At 37.2% G+C, this 24,946-nt stretch overlaps 1 protein-coding gene and 1 long non-coding RNA gene across 2 annotated transcripts in view; one reads left to right on the plus strand and one right to left on the minus strand.

Moving 5' to 3' along the window:
• Nucleotides 1-11,875: 11,875 nt before the first annotated feature.
• Nucleotides 11,876-24,946, plus strand: part of ARHGEF38 (Rho guanine nucleotide exchange factor 38) — a 131,869-nt gene continuing 118,798 nt past the window's right edge. Inside the window, exon 1 of the mRNA XM_003929492.4 lies at nucleotides 11,876-12,304. Coding sequence (XP_003929541.3) covers nucleotides 12,109-12,304 — 196 coding nt within the window. The 5' untranslated portion in view covers nucleotides 11,876-12,108. The remainder of the gene's footprint in view (nucleotides 12,305-24,946) is intronic.
• On the minus strand, nucleotides 14,107-16,649 carry LOC141584030 (uncharacterized). The gene is made up of 2 exons (XR_012516907.1): nucleotides 16,595-16,649; nucleotides 14,107-14,251 (listed from the first exon to the last, which is right to left on the minus strand). It is a non-coding gene; the product is annotated as an uncharacterized LOC141584030 (long non-coding RNA).

Here is a 24,946-nt window from a genome sequence, read left to right on the forward strand (position 1 = left end):
TATGGTCTGGATCCAATTTGCTTTTGACAGATGATACATCTTTCAAAAAAATGTGACCAATGCCACCAAGGTCACAACACTCACCAAATGTCATCAAGGTCAGCGGAAATACCAATTATTCCACTATATCATCACTAGTTGAGCTCATTTTGACAATCTCCAATGAGATCAGAATTCTGAAAAATAATTATCTATTTCTTGCCTGGGAGCACTCCTGCATGTCCAGCAAATAACACACACTTGATAAGTATTTATTACCTGACTTCGCCTTTCACTTTAATTTACTTTCAGAAAAAATCATTTAAATGACATAAATAATTTCTTGAAACAAATCAAAATGAGTCTCAGCGAAAGTGGGAAGATTTAAGTACATACGCACATGTGGGTTTACTCACCTTATCTCAATGTTGCAATTGCATTTGGCTTTTCCTGTGACTTCTTCTAGCCCATCACACATATTGCTACACCTATTTTTCTGTCAACTCTTGAGTATCCCCGTCTCCTTTCTCTGGACTCAGACACTCAGACACACACAGTCATATATCTCACCATAATTATATACTAAATGTTTCTTTCTTAAACTTTGGTCACAGAGAGGTCAAGATTTCTTTTATTTATATCCAGCTCCTTTTCCCAGTAATAGGTTAAAGCTGCTACCCTATAGTCTGCTCAAGACTTGATTATATATTAGCCTATTTAAAAGTCTGCTTTTAGAAATCCTCTGCATAAAGTCTTCTCTTGGGGTGGACATAGTTGCAGTTCAGACTCTCTGAACTGTTTCTCCTTTCTTGCCTTTTATGGTCTTGCCAAATCTCCTTCATTATTACCTGTTCAAAATTTTCCTTCTGTTTTCTTCACCTCCTCTTATTCTAAAAACATTTAGGTTTCTTTGCAATTCAGGATTCATAACTTTATAATCCCACCGCAAATGGTATGCATCTCTTGTTTATGCATTATTTATATTAATATCAAGACAAAATTTAGCACATTTAAAACCAAATGACATATTTGTTTTTAGTTTACCTTTGGTTGCTGTGAGTTACTCCTAATCCACATATATATTATCACAAAAAAAGAAAGGAAATGGCTGTGCAAATAATGCCTGCAAAATGAGCTATTTGCCTTCAGGAGTAGACAAATTATGCAACAGCTTGCAACAGTGAATTAGATGAGAAATTGTTTTCAGTATTTACAGCGTTTTGTAGTAAAAGAGAAAGACGCCTAGTTCTAGATTTGCAACGAAGCCACTGGAGCCCCTTTCACAATCATTTACACTTTTTGGATCCAATTTCCAAAAATGCTAAAATCAAGTTCAACAGTCACTCCCTTTGACTACTTTCTTATGGAATCAACCACTTAGAGACTACAGAAAAGACAGATGTAAGAAAATGTGCTTTCTGTTTATAATAGCAAAGACCTGGAACCAACCCAAATGCCCATTGATGATAGACTGGATAGGGAAAATGTGGTACATATACACCATGGAATATTACGCAGCCATCAAAAACGATGAGTTCGTGTCCTTTGTAGGGACATGGATGAACCTGGAAACCATCATTCTCAGCAAACTGACACAAGAGCAGAAAATCAAACACTGAATGTTCTCACTCATAGGCGGGTGTTGAACAACCAGAACACATGGACACAGGGAGGGGAGCATCACACACTGGGGTCCGTTGGGGGGAAATGGGGGAAGCATGGGGGGGTGGGGGTGGGGGTGGGGGGGTGGGGAGGTGGGAAGAGATAGCATGGGGAGAAATGACAGATACAGGTGAGGGGAAGGAAGGCAGCAAACCACACTGCTATGTGTGTACCTATGCAACAGTCTTGCATGTTCTTCACATGTACCCCAAAACCTAAAATGCAATGAAAAAAAGAAAAAAGAAAAAAGAAAATGTGCTTTGATGCGAAGAGCATAGGTTTTAGAATCCTAACATCCCAGGGCTACATCTCCTTTACAATCTCTACTAGATGATTTAGAGTGAAGTTACTCAACTTCTTTCAGTCTCAATTCTGCATCTGTAGGACAGTAATAATAATATTTGCCTCGCAGAATTGTTCTGGGGATTGCCTGAACAATCCTAAAAATATGAAAACAGCATGACACAGTAGATGCTCAAATAAATGGTAGTTATTCCTAATGCTGTTGTTCTAGTTATTGATTTAGAGAAAGGACAGTGTTTTGACTTGGTGACTGGAAGGAGAACCAAGTGCTATAAAAAATTTAGTAACTGCTAGGTTTTTTTAAAATGTCAAACACAAAGTGTTTAAGGGGAAAAGGAAAAATTCCCCTCAATTTCCTTCCAATTCCAATGTCCTGTATATATCTGTTGAAATTTTTTCTATATGTGAAATAAATGTACATAAATTAATTGATTTTATTTAAAAAAAAGATCATGTTATACATACTGTTAGATAAAAATATTTGGATGGTAAGTGGAAAGGAACAATAAATATCTCTTGGTTCAATAAGAAAATATTAGGTCTGAAGGAAAAAAATTAGCTGTGACCAAATTGAAAAGAAGGCATCTGTATGCTGCTGTAATTCTTTTTACAGAAATCCTCTAGGTTTTAATTTTATTAGACATTAATCACAATATTTTAAAATAAATAAAGCTTTACTACTAAAAATCATTACTTAAATACTTATGTTAGCTGGGTGAAGTACAATCACATATACATTGCCTAATTTTTGTGAAGTTTGATGGGTGTGTAGATCACAAATGAGTAAGAAAATAACTCTCTCCTGGATGCTACTAGGTCTTTTTCTGCAAAGCTACTTACTTTCAGCAGCCTAACGAGGTTTTGCAAATGCAGAGGATGGTTGGAAAAGGATACAGATTCTCTGCTGTTATTTGTTACTCCAAGTGCAAACTGACCTAGTTATGGTTACCATGGATACTATAATTTTGAATTTAATCATATTCTGAAAAGGAGTAGCAGTACCGCTCCATGAAACACTGAGATCAATCTGAAGCGCAGCCTTGAGAGGTGAAGAAACTGAGTCAGGGAAGGTTTATCCTACACCAAGAAAGAATTTGGGAGATTCACAGGGGAATCTCAGAATTAATGAAGCTAAGGTCTATGATTAGTTCAGTAGCCAACGTACTTCGCAAAGTCACTCAAGCCATTAAAAAAATGCTTCTTAGCTTAAGTGATTTACATGAGACTTTGCTGCACTTACTAAAAATGCACTTTTTTTTTTTTTTTTTTTTTGAGACAGAGTTTCACTCTTGTTACCCAGGCTGGAGTGCAATGGTGCGATCTCGGCTCACTGCAACCTCCACCTCCTGGGTTCAGGCAATTCTCCTGCCTCAGCCTCCTGAGTAGCTGGGATTACAGGCACGCACCACCATGCCCAGCTAATTTTTGTATTTTTAATAGAGACGGGGTTTCACCATGTTGACCAGGATGGTCTCGATATCTTGACCTCGTGATCCACCCACCTCTGCCTCCCAAAGTGCTGGGATTACAGGCTTGAGCCACCGTGCCTGGCAAAATACACTTTTTCTACTAGTCATCTATAACTACTGTTTTGTACCTTGAAGCTAAAAAAAAGACACAAAAATATACTTGGAGTCAATATACCAAGCTGTCACAACAAACAGGTTTCTGAACAAATGAAAACCAAGTGAAATAAAAACAAAAATGCCTGGGAAGTGGAAGAACAAAGGATCATTTGTTTTAACTTGAGCTTCTAGGATCATTTGATGGCCATATTTTATGAGTCCGCAACATATAATCCTGCATATAAAACATGATACATATACATTTAAATATTCAACCATAATATGAAGATTTTCTTTTAAATAAATGTTTCTGAATTAGAATACTTAGAATAAAAGAAACAGGAAGCTGCCTGCTTATAATTAAAATAAAAATTACCTGTAGTTCCATCTCAGAAGTGATCTAACATCATGTAGATGCAAATTTTAGGACATAAAGATGAGAGAAATTACACAGAGGGAGTAAAAGAATTAATTTCTGAATTCTCCCTGGAAAATAAGAATAGTTCATCTCCTGTATTGGTTGCTTTGACCCAAGTTGCTGTTCTGCTGAGTAGCTCTTAAATTAGTTCTCTAAGATCATAAACTATTGGAAATTGAATAGAGTGATCTGACTTAGACCCTGGCAACATTATATAAGCAGTTTTCAAAGATTTCAATGGTATCTTTTCTTGCTTATGTAGCTGGTTTTGATCATAGCCAGGGTACCTCACACACTTGTAAAGATTCTTCCCCTTCCCAAGATAAATTTCCCCCCAACAACCTTGAAAATCTTGTAATGGATGATTCATTACAGCTGAGACAAAGGCCCAAGTACTATCATATGTCATTGCTAAAATTACTTCAGTCAAGAGGATGAAAACATTAGAAGGTTTACCTCCTTTCAATCCTCAGCTCCCATCCATTGTTGGCTGACAGGATTATTATGCTGCTGCTTGGTCAGTGCATTAACAGAAATTGTTGCTTTCAGGAAGCACAGCAGTGAATATAAAAACAGAGCTACAAGATAGCAGGGCCACTATGAACAATTTATAGTTGAATAGAGAGCTCTCAAAGCTGGCTTTATGGTCATCTCACAAATACATTAATGATCTCATCTTTGAGGAAATAATATTCTCTGAATTTCTTTTTGTTTCCAGATTTATATTTTTTCTTTACAGGAGAGACAGTACTGATCATAGAAAGGAAAAAAAAATTACCAGCTTGCATCTAAGCCTCTCTGCATACATTGGTAGGCTGCACATGATCTTAAGCTGCTACGCCTGACTTGCAACAACAGCAAACATTTATTGATCTCATATTGCTAGTCATGATGAGAGTTTCAAAGGCAAATACCTTGAAGAGCTCATAATGTAACTAGAGTCACAGAATGTACAGAGCTCCCTCTACTATGATGGAGGTATGCTGCTATGTGATTTCAGAAGAGGAAGGAAGTAATTGTGCTCAAGGAACAGGAGGGAAATGTCACACAGGAGGGGACGTTTAAGGGGTATCATGAAAGGTGTGTCATATTTCACGAGGATAGAAAAGGCAATTTCATGTATAATAAACAGCTTGAACAAAATCAAGCCCAAAAGAATGAGTATGTGAATGCATTAATCAGAATTCTCTAGAGGGACAGAGCTAATAGGAGATATATATATATATATATATATATATATATATATATATATGAAGGGGAGTTTATTAAGTATTAACTCACATAATCACAATAGGTCATCTGCAGACTGAGGAGCAAGGAAAACCAGTCCAAGTCCCAAAACTGAAGAACCTGGAGTCTGAAGTTCAAGGGCAGGAAGCGCATCCAGCGGAGGAGAAAGATGTAGCCTGGGAGGCTAGGTCAGTCTTGTCTTTTCACATTTTTCTGTCTGCTTTATATTCTAGCCACACTAGCAGCTGATCAGAAGGTGCCCACCCAGATTACAGGTGAATCTGCCTTTCCCAGCCCACTGACTCAAATAGTAATCTCCTTTGGCCACTTCCTCACAGACACACCCAGGATCAATACTTCGTATCCTCAATCCAATCAAGTTGACATTCAGTATTAATCATCACAGTGAGTCAGAGTACATTTTTCAAAATAGCCACAGCCATTTCTCCCATTCCATATGCTCTTCTTATAATGTGATTTTGATACTCCTCTCATTGAGAAGAGAGACTCTGTGCTCATTGAGAAAGCAGGCTGTGCGACAACAGTAGAAGTAATGCTACGTGACTTCCTAGAATAGGTCATAAGGTGATACGTTTTTGGCCTGGCTTTCGAGGGAGAACTCTTTGGAACCCTGAGCTACCGTACAGATGTCTGACATCCCTCAAGCTGCTGTGCTAGGACAGAAGCTCCAACTAGGTCCCGTGGAGAGATCAAACAGAAAGGCCATGAAAGTATCAAGAGAGAAGATGCCTGGTCAACCCAAGCTGTCCTAGCTACTTGCCATTTCAGCTTCAGCCAATATCTGCCCACAATCACATGAAAGACCTCAGTTAGAACTGCTTAGCTGAGCCTTTCCCAAACTCCTGACCCACAAAAACCATGAGAGCTAGTACAATGATAAGCACTGTTTTAAGCAACTAAGTGCTGGAAGTGACTTGTTATTCAGCAATTGAAACTACAACAGTAAGCAATTGGAAATGAAACTAGACAGTCTAATTGAAGCCTACATAATATTTTGATTTTCATCTACATGAATGGGAAACAATCCAACAAGTTTTTTTAATCTGAAGAATGACATGATTAAATTTATAGTTTAAAAGGACACTCAAGAGACATTAGGCAAGATGAACATGAGTAGAGAGACTACTGGAGACAAGGAGAGCTGTGCATAAAAATCACTTGAGGTGTCTGATAAAATTTCAAATCCCTTGAACTCATCCCAAAAAATAAATGAAAGGTAATGAGGAATTGTTTCTCGATACCTTTAGTGCAGAAAAGTACATTTGTTGTACACTTGCTGTATGTTGGGCAGTTTGCTAGGCACTTGGTATACAGCAGAGTAGCTAGGATCACAGACTTTCCTACAAGAGGGGCTTGAATTTGAGTTACTCCATCATTTACCAGCTATGTGATCTTGGGAAAATTACTTAACTTCCCTGAACCTGTTCCTATATTTTAAAAATACAGGTATTATCCTACCTTTCTCACTATTTTACTTAGGTATAATCCTTACATATAATAATTGCCCAATAATAATAAATGACTGCATAAAACACATACACGCATATGTTCATTGCAGCACTATTCACAATAGCAAAGACATGGAATCAACATAGATGTCCATCAATGGTAGATTGGAGAAAGTAAATGTGGTACATATGCACCATGGAATACTATGCAACCAGAGAAAAGAATGAGATTACGTCCTTTGCAGCAAAATGGATGGGTCTGGAGGCCATTATCATAAGTGAACTAATACAGAAGCATAAAACCAAATGCTGCATGTTCTCACTTAAAAGTGAGAGCTAGACCTTGAGTACACATAGATGCAAAGAAGGGAACAACAGACACTGGGGTCTACTTGAGTGTGATGGATGGGAGGAGGGCAAGGATTGAAAAACTACCTCTAGGGTACTATGCTTATTTCCTGGGTGATGAACTAATCCGTACATCAAGCCCACACAACATGCAATTTACTTATAAAACAAACCTGCACATGTACTGTCTGAAATTAAAAGAAAAGAAAAAAATATATATGATTTCAAATGTTCTCAGCAGTGTTATTCCCACATTTCAATGTTCTTATCTCCTTTAGCAAAATTCCTTCTATTCTGGCTTTCTCCTCTGCGCATTACTAAAACTCCTTTGGAAAAGTTTATAAATGATTAACATTGTGCCATATTAAAATGAATTCTTTTCATTTTATTTGGTCTCCTGGCAGGCTATCCTTTCATTTTGGGAAAACTTGCTTCTAGACTCCTATGATATCACATTCCCCTGTTTTTCTCCTACCCCAATGGTTGCTCTCCTAATTTCTTTGATGCATTTTCTTCCAAAACCATCTCTAAACTCAGAGTTGTTCAGGGCTTGATTTTGATCCTTCTCCTTTTGACATATTTTCTTCTTAAATTACCTCATCGAGCTATGACTTAAAATAGTATGTATATTTTGATGACTCCACTTTTTATCTAAAATCTAAATAGTGACTCCAAATTTATCAGTCTGAAGCCTGCCTGACATTTTTCTTTTATCTCTTGTAGGCATCTTAACACTAATGTATCCTAAATCGAATTCTTGATAATCTCACTAAACTTACACTTTCTCTGTGCTTCTTCCCGTCTGTATTAGTGCACAGCACCAACTATCCTCCCAGCGATTCAATCTTAAAACCTAGAATTCATCTTTTCACTCACCCACTGCAATCAAACCATCTACAAGTTGTCAGTTCAACTCTTAAAAGGTATTTTGAATTCATCAATTTTTCTCCATCCCTACCGCTACGACTGCACTCCAAGCATTTCTTGCCTGAACTACAGCAATACGCATCTTTTTCTCTTCCCCTCCTCCAATTTATTCAAGACATCATTCAAGACATGCAACTTCTGTTTTGGAATTATGAGTTTTACAATCTAGAATCACCTTAGATTGTTTCAGAATCCTGAGATCCTATAATGCTAGACCTGAAAAAGATTTACAGATCATATAATCTACATCCGACATTAATAAGAATTGGTTATGCTAAGTCTAGGTCATTAAAAAAAAACCCCAAATCTAAGTAGACTAAAGCAGCAAAGCATTCTTTCATAATCAAACTATACAATCATCATGGGGTATCCGGGGGCTCTGCTTTGAGTCATCTACGTTGCAGGACTCATCCTAATGGAACAGCCACTGCCTGGAATCTTGCCAGTCTCAAGAATGACAGAAAGAAAGCTATAGCAAAAACACCTACTGTGTAGTTAAAATGTTTCCTAAAAGTGACATACATCACTTTCAATCCATTTCTTTGGCCCAGGCAAGTTGCTTGGCCATGTCTAAATCGAAAGGGTATAGGGCAGTGAAATACTCCCATGTGCCTAAGTGGAGAGCTAAAAATATGCAGTGAATAGCACTAATGACTAATTCTCCCCTATATTTTACAAATGAAGAAATTGAGACCTAGAGAGACTATGTGAATTGTAAGATCAGGAAGCTGATTTATGTCATAGTTAAGACTAAAACTGAGTCTTGAACTCATTGTCCAGCGCTTTTCCTAACAATGAACTGGGAATTGTCTGTTCCTTCTCCAAACAAAATACATTTAAATGTCTTAATATCAATATTGTATGTATTTATTTAAGTAATATAAACCTTCTGTATTGAAACATTTTTATACCTTTGCTAAAAATATGAAATTTAGAGGCCTTCCTGCTCTAGTCCCATTGATGCTCTAGCAAGATTCCCCAGTGTCAGAGCACTCAAAATCTCTCTGACCCGGCTGTTCTCATTTCTAGCAAAATTAAGTCATGTTTTATGCTAGGGATTCTAAACACACTGGCTTAAGAAATGTCAAGGAGATAAGCAAAAGAACTGTGAATCTGTAAACTAAGCACCCTCTGTTAAATCCACTAGAAATGTATTCAAAACAAGAACTCCAATTAACAATAGCTTACAGAGGGGAGATTTGTTTGACCCTTATGACAAGTCTAAAGGTGAATGGCTACTGATGTTGGTTCCATAGGTCAGTGGTGTAAGAGCCCATGATCTCTTGGTCTTTTCTCATGGACACAGGAGGGCTGTGACTGCTCCATGCATTACACCTGTGATCAGTCTAGAAGAAGGGGAAAGTTGAAGCCAGATGAGACAGCCCTTTTAATTGGAGAAGCAAAAACCTTCTCAGGATCAATAATTCACCCCTCATTCTATCAGACTATTATTCTCATTCCCTGATTGAATAGAAGGTTGTTTTGAGATAATTTATCTATCATTCTTAAATTTTACGTGGAAAATACTGTGAATAAAATAGATATTTACCACTGAACTCATAGTAGCTATGTTACATATCTTCATAATTGGTGAAATTAAAAAACACAGTCACGTGCTGAATAATGATGTTTCAGTCAATGGTGGACTACATACACAATGATGGTCTCATAATATTATAAGACCATACTTTTACTATACTTCTTATATTTAATTATATGTTTAAATATGTTTAGAGATACAAATACTTACCATTGCGTAAAAATTGCCCATGGTACTCAGTACAGTAACAGGTTTATAGCCCAGGAGCAATCAATAGGCAGTACCAAATAGCCTAGATGTGTAGTAGGCTACACCATCTAGGTTTGTGTAAATGCATTCCGTGATATTCAGAGAATGACAAAATTGCCTAATGAGGTTTTTCTCAGAATGTATTTGTTGTTAAACAATACAAAATTGTATAATGAAGTTACTACAATAAGTTCTGCTGTCATACTTGTTTTGAAAATACAAGTTTGTTCCAACAAGATTGACATGTTAAGGAAGTGTTTGAACATAATACAATTTTACATTTGTTTTTGTGTGATTTTGTCTATTTTAAACACTAGTTGAATGCAGAAAACTACCCAGATGACCTGAGCCACGTAAGAATACACAAAACACACACAGATACACCCCTCAAACTTTACCAGTGACCTCAGCCCACTGCCCGAGTTATGAGCCACACCCATTCACATATGGTGTAATAAATTTCCCTCTGATTTCAAATAATGCTTCTTCTGCCATTTCACAACCCATAAGCTGTGACCTTTCTGAGGCCCATTTCCACAAGCAAATGACATGTCTTTTTCAAGATAAAGGATTATATTTGCTGTAGTAATTATGCGTTTCTTAAACATTTATCTTGTGTAAATTCATGCTACCATTTTTACTAGGTCTTGATCTGATTTTTATGGTCCCTTGACAAAGTTTCTAAGTGCTATGTACTAAATCTCATGTTGCCCATTAAGTCCTGTAGTTTTAATTGCACATTTTTCAGTGATACTATATCTAAATAAATATCTGGCAGTTATCAGGCAAATATAAATAAGTATGTATATGCATATATACATTCATAATATATAATATTGAAACACAATTGAGGCATTTTAACATAAATTCAAAAAATTTCTTTTATATTTTAGAGTTAACTATGCCTTTAAAAGTATTTATTAAATGTACTTGGGAGGGTTTGTTCAAAAAAGACTATCAATTATAAAAGCCATTCAGTATGCCAAGCTATATATAGATGTCTCCATAGTGGGTGAAGATTTGTCATTTATCTTTTAAGATAATTATGAAAATTATATTCACCCCACATATCCTGAGCTGGGAAATTATTTTCACATCTTTTCCTTCATTTATAAATCTTTCCTAACAGGAGTTATGCAAGATTCAGACTGGTCAGTACAGAGCTGGATTTTGGTGGTCCCTTTAACAGTAGGAGAGAATCCAGTTTCCTACTTAGGGTCTGTCTTTTCTTTAACGAAGGCATACAAAGCACTCAGCACATTCCCAGAGCTTCTGAGAATTTCTCCCTTGAGAGATCTCAGGAAATATGAGGAAAAACAACTTCAAAAAAAAAAAAATTAGTGAAAGGCCTGTTACTGTTCGCCTTTCTCTCCTTCAACCCCTGCCCTATTCTTTCTATTTTCTAGAAGTGTAGTGTCTTGTCAGTTTCAAACATTTTTCCACTTCTTAGATTCCCAAGGTGGGCTGCCCTTTTCTGGCACTACATCTATGAAAGGGACAGGGAAAAGATCTTACAGAAATTGAACGCTGACACGGGGCTTATTTTCCTAAGGACCAGAACGTAGAAGGACAGGGTGGGACTGTGGAAGGATTAATTTCAGACAAGGGCAGCCTGTGAAAAGAGAGAAATCTGAAAAGGTTCTAGGCCTCTATGGGCATTTCCCTCCACTTCTTTTTCCTGCTGCCAGATGACTCTCACATGCGAATCCTTATTTTCTTAGGAATGCGGATCAGGGTTTGGCAAGAACGTTTTTAGTAAATAATTGCTGAATGTTCAGCATTTAAAGGGAGAAGCATAACTTTGAGTGCACACAGTAATCACTGAAAATGATCCTGTACTCACTGTTGTGATGCAAATGCAAATTCTCATAGCCCCTGCACTGACTCTGTGGGTCACCTGTGAGTGACTCCAGCCAAAAGCCACGCATGAGCCCCAGTCTGCCTCCAGGCAGCAGACCACAACACAGTGTCCTGTGTCGTGCACCTGTACACACCCACGGGCACACATTACACCCATAAATGGTGGGTTATGCTAACGTGTACTTCCTTCCTCACGGCCTCACCTTGTTCACTTTCCTTTTTCCCCACCCCTCACCCCACACAATGGGATTTTTGTTTGCTTCAGTAGCATGTGACAGCACAGTCCCTGCTTTGCCTAGCTCTGTGCTGCGAGTCTCTCAGGTAACAGGTGGCAGCTTCCCCTGTTGGATTCTAGGTTTTAAAAAAATGACCTCATATGGGTGGAGCTCTGGGACTTCCTAGAGGTGGTGGCAGTCACAGCCAGATAACCCTGGAGTGAAGCAGTTTGGTTAGAAGGGGGCAGATAAACTTGTCACTCTAGTGGCTTTAACCCTCACCCTGAGGCACCTTAGCCACCAGCCATTGCCTGCCAGCCTCTAAAGCTTGTCTCTGCCTCATATGCAGTCCAAAGAAGCCACTGGGAAAGAAAGCATGGTCACCAAGAAAAAGAATCTGGCTTTCTTGAGGCCCAGACTCTATATGCTGGAGAGACGGAAGACTGACACTGTGGTTGAGAGCAGTGTTTCTGGGGACCACTCTGGCACCTTGAGGAGGAGCCAGTCTGACAGGACCGAATACAACCAGAAATTACAAGGTAACCAAAAAGAAATCAATTGTCCCATGTTACTGCACTCCCAGCTCCATTTCTGCTACAATTCCATTTGCAAAGAAACACATAAGGCAGAGGAGAAAATCGAATACCACCTCTGCTTCCCACCAAATAAGAAGATGAAAGTAAATGTGACCTGTAAATTATAGAAAACCTTTTTATTATGTAATTCAATAGTTAAAGAGTTAATTCTGAATTACTCTTAATATTGCTTTTTTTCCCCCCCCCCCCCTCTGGTGAGGGTAATCATTTTTCTTCTACTTTCTCCTTTTCTTCTCCCTTCTCCACCCAACTTAAGAAGTGGAAAACACTAGAAAGCGAATGATTAGGAAACCTACAAAAGATTGTTTATCTCGAAAGGTAGATGTGTGATATTACACCATGAGATCTACCTAGGTAATTGTACTGAACGGTTGATTGTGGTTATCTTAAATAGGGGCATGAAACTGTAATCGTGTCTATGAAAAAGAAGGAATGTTATAGTCAGAGAGATGGTATAACAAGATTTGCTGAAATTTGCTCAGGTGATCATTTCCTTTAAGTAAATTGAATAATACTCAAATACAGTAAGAAACGTTTAACATGCTTATTTTGAATGACATTTGAGGAAATAACTTCAGTTTATTTTGTGATGGTATCCTTCTTTTCTCTCCTCTGTTTCCCGAAGGTCATTTGACCTAGTAAAACTTCATTTCGATGTTGATATTGGGCAGCATTTTAAGGCTTCTCTGCAGTACCTGCTATGTGATCTTCCCGAACTTGCCTCTCCTGCTTTGAGCACAAGTCGTGTTTGAACTCTCATCCTCCCACTGTGAGCTGCCGTTTTGGATTTGAAAAACTATAATGAGATCAGAACGACCGATAGGACATGCTTATGTTTAGCAAATCTCTTTCCACAAATATGACCTTAGATTTAGTTATGCAAATCAATTAAGTTAAATTAAATAAATTTAAATTAAATATAAAAACCATTACTATAAGTTAATGTGTAAAAATTTTTTAAAAATTACTGGTAGTTCAGCACTAAAGCTGAACTTAGGCATTAATCTTATCCTCAAAATTTTTTTTTTAATGAGGGAGGGTGCTGTTTTGAAATTATTTTTTCTCAAAGCAATGAATACATTGGAAATAATGCATTCTTTTTAAAAATTTTAACTTTCACTTTATATTCAGGGGGTACGTGTGTGTTTGTTACATTGGTATGGTCTGCAATTTGGGGTACAAAGGATCTCATCACCCAGGTACTGAGCATAGTACCTATTAGGCAGTTTTTCAGCCCTTGCCTCTGTCCCGCTCTCCTCACTCCAGTCGTCCTCAGCATCTACTGCTGCCAATTTTATGTTCATGTATGTCTAGTGTTTAGCTCTTATTCGTAAGTAGAACATGCAGTATTTGGTTTTCTGTCCCAGCATTAATTTGCTTAGGATAATGGCCTCAGGTTGTATCCATGTTGCTACAAAGGACATGATTTTGTTCTTCCTTATGGCTGTGTAGTTATTCCATGGTGAGTACGTGCCATGAGAATTTAAAATCATACATATTTGGTTTCTAATCCTGGCTCTTCAACTTACTACCTATAAGAACTTGAGCAAATTATCTTAAATATCTGAGCCTCAATTTTCCTATCTGTGAAAGTGGGACTAATGACTTACCACATAGTGTTGTTGGGAGAATGAAATTAGATAATTACATAAAACAGCTGGTATACTGGCTGACACATTTTAGGAATAATGGGTACCGTAATGATAAAACAGAACTTACCCAATATTAATTGAAGTTTGTATATCTTATATCTCTTTTTCAGTTTTTTTTTTTTTTTTTCCTTTAATAAAGAAACCACACCTAAAAATTCAGGAAAAGCCCATTGCCTTATCCCTACTTACATGTTTTCTTCTGTCTGAGTTTCTCTAATTCAGCATCTATCAGAGTCTCCTAGCAAAATAAAAATAGCAAATAATTTTTGCTACTCACAAATTTTTGCTTACTACATTTACCTAAAAAAGTAAGTCTATGACCACATTATATAGCAGCATGTGTTGATTACTTTGCAGAAGACCTCAGGCTTCTTATGCACTTCATTTGATTTGCTCCTAGAACGGTCTGTGCTTGAGAAAAATCACCAAGGAGTATAGAGGAGCACATATGCCATAAAGATAGGCTGGCCTCCTGATAAGTAAAGTTTTTAAAATGTAACCCTTAAAAAAAATCCAAGTCTGTTTATCGAATGCCTAATAGAGCTTTTAGCATGATTCGACTATAACAGCTTTGGCAACAACGGAAGGCATTTTCTCATTAATGTTCAAAGCAATCAGTTCTGTGGGTTTGCTCTCTGGCCTGTACAATACCCATTATCATGCAGATTAATCCTAAATCATCTTAAGAAGCTCTTTATTATTCAAATGCCAAGAGCTTTTCTTTTGCCTTCCTTGGAACTGGTAGTCCCTGGGAGGCACTGAATAAACACCTGGGCTGGTTAAAGCCCTCAGATAGATGGCCTAAAGCTCTTGTGAAGTCTAAGTGTGCTTTCAAATACTGGAATTTCTGATAACACCACATTTCTCAAATTATTTAGTTGCTTATTTAATTGGTTGTCCTTCAATGCTGTATTGCTAGAGAAAAATAATTCACTCCTCTAACTCTCTGGAGAATCAAGTTCTCTGGGTTCTGGAAAATATAAGATCTTTCTTTGGTGCTCTTGAGCTTGACTTTTAACTCATAATACATAGTCTATCTGTTCAATGCAATTCACTTTAGTAGTATGAATCTAAAGTTGTAATAATAATTTTTAAAATGGTACATGAGCTGAATTAAAGCAATAGAATATGGCTCTAATGAGGACATCCTAAAACCTTTGCAGAAGATTGTGATCACATCAACATAGTCATTCCTACTAAGCCTCAAGCTGAACAATAATAGAAAGGCTACCCTTAGGCTCTTTTACTCCTTAAACAGATGAATTCAGTTGACTGGCATCTATTGAATATGTTATACGTTGTTCTTTGAAATTAATTTTTCTCAGGCTCTTGATACATTGGAAAGAACGCAAATTGTAAAATCATACACATTTGGTAAATTGGCATTTATTGAATGTTTGATATACTGTGTCTTGAGGGTTACAAGGAAGAGCAAAAACAGAATATGTGCCAGAAATTACAACTACAAAATCATTAAGAAAACATGTCTGGGCCGGGCGCAGTGGCTTAAGCCTGTAATCCCAGCACTTTGGGAGGCCAAGGCAGGTGAATCACGAGGTCCAAAGATCGAGACCATCCTGGTCAACATGGTGAAACCCCGTTTCTACTAAAAATGCAAAAAATTAGCTGAGCATGGTGGCACGTGCCTGTAATCCCAGCTACTCAGGAGGCTGAGGCAGAAGAATTGCTTGAACCCAGGAGGTGGAGGTTGCAGTGAGCCGAGATCGCGCCATTGCACTCCAGCCTGGGTAACAAGAGTGAAACTCGGTCTCAAAAAAAAAAAAAAAAAAAAAGAAAGAAAACATGTCTGACCTTTACTCCAAAGAGGCTCAAAGTCTGGTTGGGAAAGATAAGACAGGTAAACAAATAAATGCGATAAAGTGGCACTATAGAAGTAGAGGTAGGATCAGAGGGTCCACAAGAGGAGGAAATTGTCTATTCAGGACTGTGTGAAGGAGGTGGTCAGAAAATGGTGTCTCTAAGAGATGATAAGGGTAGGGATGAGGGACGGTACAGGGAAAAGAAGGGCATTTTAACTTTTTCACTGTATTTAGCTCTGTCTGAATTTTTTTTGTTTCCTTGTTTATCATCTGTTATTGACTGTTGTTTCTCTCCCATTTCTCTGCCTCCCCTCCCATACACCATGAAAGAAACCCTATCTGTCCTGTTAACTGTTTCATCTCAGCAGCCCAGAATACAGTAAACACTCAGTAAGTGTTAAACAGAATGAATGACTTTAATGATCAGGCTCAAGCAGGAAATTGGTGTGAAGAAAAGCACCAAGGCCTGAAATAAGAACCATTGTATTTAAGTATCTAAATAAGGCCAGATGTATATAAGTATCTAAATAAGGACAGATGTTTCTATCAGAAAGATAATTTTTCAGTAAATGTAAGTATCTGAGATTAAAATGTACAGAATTTATTTAATAAGTAATTCTTTGTGGACGCCTGTTTCAGTCCCAAAATAACTTGAGGAATGTGGTGTTGCCAGAAATTCCAGGGAATGAAACAGGCTTTTAGAGCATACAACAACCATACTTCAAGTATGCCTCTTCTATTCGTAACAAGAACCATCTTACCTTCCACTAGATCAGTTCCTCATTTCCATTCTACTGGGAGCCATAGAAATTACCTAAATAGAGGAAATTTGATGGTTGAGTTGTAAAAACTGAGAATTTAATACTTATATATATGACCTCTACATTTGAAATATGCCTAATTTAAAAATTATACAGAAGTGTGTCTGTGCATATGCAGATATATATATATATATATATATATATATATATATATATATATGTCTCTAAAGTCTATAGATACAGATATATGTGTATGTGTTCATGTGTGTACTTGAGACACGTTTTTGCAATGATTAGACTTTTTATTGAAAGTTACTGTAACATTTAAAGAACAAAAAGAATAAAAGTTTACTAACATTTAGGAGCTTTTTCTGAAAACCACATGTTAGAAGCAAATTTTTCAGCGCCACAAAAGAAATAGCACTTGAACATAAATTTTCTCAGCAAGGCTATTTTTATGTTTATAGAAGGATGCATCTCATGGATGAAGCAGAAAACACACTTGAACAAAGGAGGGGAAGGGGTTATTTTCCCTGATGCAGGTAGCCCCTATTGCTGTGTTGCTTCCCTATTGGCTAGGGTTGGACTGCACAGTCTAAGTTAATTCTGTTGGTTGATTTAAAGATATCAGGGGTGCCAGCCAGAGTGGTGCGGTGAACAGTTTCAGCAGAAAAGATGGTTATGGAACAGATAACTAAAGGTGACTCAAGTCAGAGCAGGTGACCAGGGGTGACTCAGGACGAAGCAGGTGACCAGGGGAACAGATATGAACTATAATCGGTGGTGGGCAAGCTGTTTACTGAAACTAGGTGCAAGGACACGAAGAAAATGAGAAAGTTAAACTTTAACATGGAGAACAAAGAAGACAGAAACTAAACATACTGGCATACTGATTCTTTGAAGAGAAATTTGGAACTCACAGTATTCAACATATATATGATTTACATCACTGACATTATAGATTTCCTCTCAGTTTACCTTTGCTAAAAATATGAAGTTTAGAGGTCTTGCTCTATGGGTACCATGTACTGAATGTTTGTGTCCCTCTAAATTTCATATGTGAAACCTAATCCCCAATGTGACAGTATTAGGAGGTGGGGTCTTTAGGAGGTAATTAATTATTGAGGATGGAGCTTTCATGAATGGGATTAGTATTCCTTAAAAGAAAAGACAAGAGACAGCTTGCTTCTCTCTGCTCTCAGATCCATGTCAGGATATAAGAAGGTGGCCATCTGCAAACCAGGAAGTGGGCTCTCAGCAGGAATAAGATCGTCCTCATTAGGAATAAGATCAGCTTGATTCTAGATTTTCCAGCCTCCAGAACTGTGAAAAATAAATGTTTGGTGAACTTAAGCCACCCCATCTCTAATATATTTGTTATAGCAGTCCAAACCAACCAAGATGGGTCAGTTACCTTTATCCTCTATGACCACACTAAACTTCTGGTTAATTTTCTGGCCAATGCCTTTTTTGTTTATCCAACGCCAGGTGAAAATGTTGGAATACATGGGTAAAATGCTATTACCCATTACCACTGCTGGTAACACAAGGCAAAAATTAACTCTACACTTCATAGTGGAACTGTATTTTATTTTTATTATTGCAAATGCTATTGTATCATTCTCATGAAGAAAGGTTACCTTACGATACTTGAAGTTATCTTACTATGGTGTTAAAGACGAAGCATCTTACTGTATGAACTTAATACAAAAAACATACTGTGCCATGTGGGGACAAGTGGCTCAAATAATAAATTAGACTGTTAAGACTATGAGGCCATTTGATTTAACATGTTTTTCAAGAACATAGACAGTCTGTCAGTGAACAGAAATTAATTGTCCAGCTTCCTGTGTGTGTTTCTATCCCAGTGCTACAAATCCTTTTTGTTCATGTCTGTTCTTTGATTATTGAGTAGCAATTTCCCCTTTACCTGCCTTCATACACTCTATAGTAAAATGGGAAGCATCTGAATCAGTAATGTGACACCAGTACAAATAGGTGTGTGTCATAGTTTGAAGGACAAATCTTTCTATAAGGCAAGCCACTGTAAAAACTCAGTAATTTTTGTCTTACTGCATGCATAGAAACCAATGTAAAGCATGGTATTTTACTTTCCTATTTTTTTAGTAGAGTCATCTTGCAGTTTTTAGAAGAACTATTTGTGTAGAATAATGTATGAGTCACAGAAATTGGGACTGTTCGAGCTATTCTACTACTACCACATTGTGATGGACAAATTTATTCCTGTGTTTGACCAATACAACTTTAGTGTAACTTTCTTAAAAGTAGCAAACACTATTTCTAGTTGTGCCTTTCTATATTTATAAAAATTAAGGGCTTATCAAAATGTAAAATGAGGCATCAAGAGGAAGAAGGATTGAAAAAGAGGAAGAAGAGAGAGAAGGAGAGATAGAAACCAAGCAAGCAGCAAGCATGAATAGAAGTACACCTTAAAATAGTAATATAGTTGGAGAAAATATGGGAGAGAGACAAGTACCCAAGCTACATTCATCTTTGTTTCTGTTGGCACAGGAAAGAAAAAAAAACCTCTGTTTATAGAATTACTTTTTCTTGATGCCATAATCTATATTAGCATCAGTACCTTTGTGAATATTGATCTCCTGATAAAATTAGAATTACTGCAAGAGTTGCTAAATTGATAAGCAGTATCATTGTTAGAACCAGACAATACTCAAAGTTATGGCTTATATGAGAGTCCTACCTTCACTTCTAGACTGTATCTGAGACTGTGGAATTTTCTGTTCAACAAGCTGCAGTACTGGCTCCAATATTTGCTTGGACTTCTTATCCCATGCTCTCAAGAACAGAGTGTGGTTGCTGGTGTGCATGTTCTCAGGCCTAAGGAACAGTTGATTATGGGAGTGTTTCTAGAGCTTGATCATGCTGGAGTGTTTATACCAGGCCTATCAGGTTCCTCTGGGTGGGAGAGCTGGTAGAGAGAAATGTAGGGGTACAAGCTTCAAGACTGGGTAAGAGTGCATGTGTCCCATGGCCCCCTGCCAAATTTTGGCACAAAACTCTGAGGTATACGAGAAATGTAAATTAAAAGTTGGCCTTCCAGATTGTTAAAAAATATATTTATCAAGACAGAAGGATGCATCACATTTTATTTAATAATTTACCAGCTTGATTTATAACTTTTAAATATGTAGATCTGATATGCTGGCCTCCATCTGTATCCTTGCTCCAGGTCCTTCAAGGGAGGCAGCTTTGTGTGGTTTTTGGCTGTAATCTATTTCAGGATATAACCGCCCTTCTATACTATGTTGTGAAAGTAAGAGGAAAGGCAAGGGAAGGGAAAGATTGAGTATTAATGTTATGTTATCTGCTAGGAACTACGCTAGCCAGAGGCTGTCACACACACTGGGACTGAATACCAACATCTCTTCTCTTCAGTTCTGATTTTATCATTGAGAAAAATAGATGGTGGGGCTTGGGTTTGAGATGTCACATGCTTGAAATATTTGCAAAACAGAATGAATTTAATTAGTTGTCTCAGTAGGTATTTTATACATATGATTTACTGGTAGTAAGAAGTCAAAGCCGTTTGATGGTTGCAGCACGTGTTTTGTAATGTGATGATATTTCTGTGCTACCATAAAGGAGCTTAACTTGCTGTTTTTCACTTTGGAATATATCTTCTTTCTTTTGAATTATAGTGGCATGTCCCTGCCAGAGGGTCACTGTTTAATAAATACTTTTTTGTTGTTGTTTAATTGTCAAGATACAAAATTAGAAAGGCAGGTTAAGCAAACATGCCTTATAATAATAGCTTAATGATCTCCATTTCCCACTTTGGTGAGTATCCTGACACTGTCACTCATATTTCTTTAATTTTATGCCTGTTGTCATTTACTTGCCTCTCGATAAAACTTAACATATATATCAGAATAACTGAGAGTCCTATTCTATAGCAATGAGAAGAGGGAATACATTTGCAAATGAAAAGAACGGAATCATGTGCTGGAAGCAAGCAACTCTTTATCGGGGTAGGTGATATTTCAATAGAATTCTATGAAGTCAGCTTAAATTGTGAATCGTAACTTAAATGCAGCAGAAACACAGAGTGCTATGATTAAAAGGCTTTGTCCAAGGTTTTCTGACCAATTTTTTTCTTGATTAGTGAATCAGAGAATAAATAAATTCTCTAAGATACCTGCATTGAAGCTCTCGATAGAGGATGCAATCTTAGACTTACATGCAATTCTTACTTAAAGAAGAAAACTTAAAGCTCATGTCATCTAGCTACTACTTTAAGTATTGTGAGTCATTATAGCAGCTCACATAAACTGTCTTTTCTGAATGCTTCTTAATGTTAGGTCTCCAATGTCACTACAAAAAGCCATCACAGATTTCTCCTTCTGTATTTGTTGTGAAATGGTTGATGAAGACATTGTTTGCCTCTCTCAGTGCCATCCAGATTTTACTCAATGGAAAACTGACTCTGATTAAGAATAAAAACATATCCCTCCAAGAAAAAAAAACAAACAGTTTACTATATTTACCTTCTAGGAGCTTAGAGCCAAATTTGTACTTGCTCCCTGGCCTTTATATTAGCATTTTGTCCGTCTAAAAGACATTTTCCCATATAGGCCAGGTGTGGTGACTCATGCCTGTAATCCCAATACTTTGTGAGACCAAGGAAGCTGGATCTCTTGAGCTCAGGAATTTGACACCAGCCTGGGCAACGTGGTGAGACCCTATCTCTATTAAAAACAAAAAAACAAAACAAAACAAAAAAAATTAGCTGCTGGTGGTGCATGCCATAATCCCAGCTACTGATGAATCCTAGCTACTGCTTAAATGCTAAGTCTTTTTCCCCAAGGAGAATTATATTCAAATGACAGAAAAAGCAAAAAATATAATAAAATAGTATATTTTTTATATACTGGCTGAGGCACAAGAATCACTTGAACCTGGGAGGCAGAAGTTGCAGTGAACTGAGATTGTGCCACTGCACTCCAGCCCGAAGTTTCAAAAAATAAAAAATAAAAATAATATGAAATAAAAGATTCTTTCCCCAAATTTCTGCAAGTGTGGATTTTTATCATTGAAGCCTCTATTCACCTTTTTTGGAGTCTATCCCTGACCATCCAACTGAAAGTGATGTAGGTGAGGAAATACTCTTCCTCTACCCTGTTAAATTCTGTGACTAGGACCTGTGAATTGTACAGACAAAAGACATACTAACAAAAGAAAAAGCATACACATTTTACTTGAGGTTAATATCTTTATGTGTCATGGTGGGCTTTGTAGAAAGAAACTAGTAAAAATCTAAAAGAAGCAGTTAGACCCGGGAGTTATATAATAGTTTAACAAAGAGTCATAAATTGTGGAGCTATGACAAAGCCAAAGTAAAACAGTTTAGGGTTGGGGAAGGAAATTGTGGAAAAGTACTAGGAAATTGATGGGGGAAGCTAATGGAAGATAGAGGATTTTTTTTTAAGATTTGGTTATATAGACTCATCTCTGTGTTAACTCCCTGTCTCTGATAAGAATATTCCCTTCTTTGTAATATAGGGAGGGCACTTTTCTCATGATAAATTTAGACTCTGCTGTTAAGTAAAAAAGGGAAAGGCAGAGAGACCTTCCTGCATCTGCTGTTGAGTGTCTCCAGCTCAAAATAATATGCCAAAGTGGCATATTTAGGGATGACGTGTTCTGATCCCCCTCAGTGGCTTTCATACCATCTATTACTCTGTGAAATTATACTACTTTATTCTATTTTTTGCTTTTTCTGGCATTTGACTATAATTCTCCTTGAGGAAAAAGACTTAGCATTGCCTAGTATATAGATATTCTGCTCAATGACTCCTTATTGCGTGACTTTAAAACATCCAATGAATAATTACGATTATATTGATCCTTATTACATACTTGCTTTTACAATTCTGTCATTCTCGTTTTGTGTAATGGTAGTTAACTTTCAGTTAACTTTTTTGCATTCTTTTTCTGTAAAGAAAGATGATAAATAAATAAATTTTATTAAACAAGAAAATAGAATTTCCTGGCCAAGCAAAATAGGATCTCTTTTTTAATGAATTTATTCAACAAATATTTGCTAGGTATTCATATGTCCCAGGTATGACTAGGTCCTAAGAATATTTTTAAAAATATCAGAAGCAAACCCAGCCCATTGAGTGAGACAGGTTGTGAACAAATTATTGCAGTAATGTAACAAGTGCCTAAGGTATACTGCAAATTGGGTTTCTGAATTGCAAATTCTGAAATAGAGATTAGGGTGCAGGGGATTTACTAGGCAACATTCTTGTGACTATCACTTGGGGAAGAAAAGGGAAGGACATATGCCTGGGAAGAAGGAGAGGCCGAGCTGTGATGTTGTCTCATGGGAAGCTTTAGCCAATTCTAAGGGGAGTTCTGAAGATGGATGATTTTTTGGAGTTGTTCTCAGTGTTGTGAAGGACCTGGGCCCTCAAATCACACTTTAGGTTTGAGGATGTGGCTATCTTGGGAAGGGGCATGACTTGAGAGGTGCTCTCATCTGATATAATTCCTAAAGAGGGCATATCTGTTTGGTTCTACTCCCAGAGCTGAGATAATACTTTATCCCTTCCTTTAAGGGGAACTGGTGCTAACATAGCATCCATCGCATATTAAGTGGTCATTATTATTAGAGACACAAATAAAGCAATACAGGAGCTATGATAAGAAAGAGCGTAATTGCACCTCTGAAATGCCAGAAGAAAATACGCTGAAATCTGAATCTTAAAATCCAGTTAGGACTTTTAGGGGTAGAAGGCATTCCAAGCAGAGAGATTATGCTGGTCCTCATACATGGAACAAGATAATAATACTGGTTTTTGTACTTGGGGATTTCTAAATGGAAGAGTTGTTTCGTGGTTTGCACTTAAGAAATCAACTGATATTAATATACTTTTGAACCATACTCACAAGTATTGAGAGAATGGTTAAGTTCTGCCAATACATTCATCTGCAGTCTTGAAGTGAACAATGACCCACAAGTGTTTTTCAGTAGCTGTGTTATTTTATGCTTCTCAACAAAATGTTTTATGTGCTTAGAAATTAGAAAGATATGCTATTGCACTGAATATTCACAGAATCACTATAATATTCTACTCTAAAAATACAAAACTGATTATCTGAATTATCTAGTCTTTGAAAACTGCTTGTCATCACTAATTACAAACTGCATAGCTGGATGAGGGTGCTTGGTGAAAAACCTGGTCAGCATGTCAAACTACATGGCTCCTTTGCTTAACATTTTTCATTGCTTTTGATTATTCTATAGCTAGCAGCAGTACCCAAAGAGGGGAATATAAACCTCAGGATATTTTACAGACAATCTATTGTGAGAAGAAAAAAATAAGTGTTTTTTTAGTCCCACTTTTAGAAAATATTTATTTTCATGTATGCTTCATAATGTGTATGATACATTAATACTATACATATATTAGAGGTGTATCCACAGAACAGTTTAACTGACACAATAAAAAAATTTGCAATAAAATTCTGACACATGCTACTACATGGATGATCACCAAAGACATTGTGCTAACTAAAATAAGCCAGGCACAAAAGGGCAAACACTATATGATTCTACTTATATGAGTTACGTACAGTAGTCAGATTCACAGGAACAAAAATTAGAATGGTGGTTTGCAGGGGCTGGGGGAAAGGAGGACATGGAGAATTTTTGTTTAACGGGTAGAGTTTCAATTTGGGAAGATGAAAAAGTTCTGAAGGCAGATGATGGTCATAATTGCCCAATAATGTGAATATGTTTAATGCTGCTGAATTGTTTACTTAAAAGTAGTTATCATGGTACATTTTATGTCATTAATATTTTACCACAATAAAAAATAATAAAAAAGTTTGGCAGCCCCTGGTTTACAGCATTCAAGTGGAATGTAAGGCTTCTCCCAATCTGACTCTCTGTCATCTCTGGCCTGCAGGACAATGCCACTTTTGTCAATGAAAAGAGTCAAAACTCTGTGAAATATTTGAAGACATTTATTCTGAGCCAAATGTGAGGGACCAATGGCCTATGACACAGCCCTCAGGAGATCCTGAGAACATGTGCCTAAGGTGGTCAGCCTACAACTTGGTTTTATACATTTTAAGTATTGGTCAGGAAAGGCAGGACAACCGGAAGCAGGGTGGAGGGAAGGAGTGAGGGGACTTCCAGATCACAGGCAGACTCAAAGATTTTCTGATTAGCAGTTGGTTGCGTTATTATCTAAAGACCTGGAATCAAGATCATGGAATGTCAGAGTTAAGATAAGGGGTTGTGGAGACCAAGGTTTTATCATACAGTTGGAGACCCCAGGTAGCAGGCTTCAGAGAGAATAT

Source organism: Saimiri boliviensis, chromosome 3 (assembly GCF_048565385.1).
Source record: "Saimiri boliviensis isolate mSaiBol1 chromosome 3, mSaiBol1.pri, whole genome shotgun sequence".
NCBI classification, from domain to species: Eukaryota; Metazoa; Chordata; class Mammalia; order Primates; family Cebidae; genus Saimiri; species Saimiri boliviensis.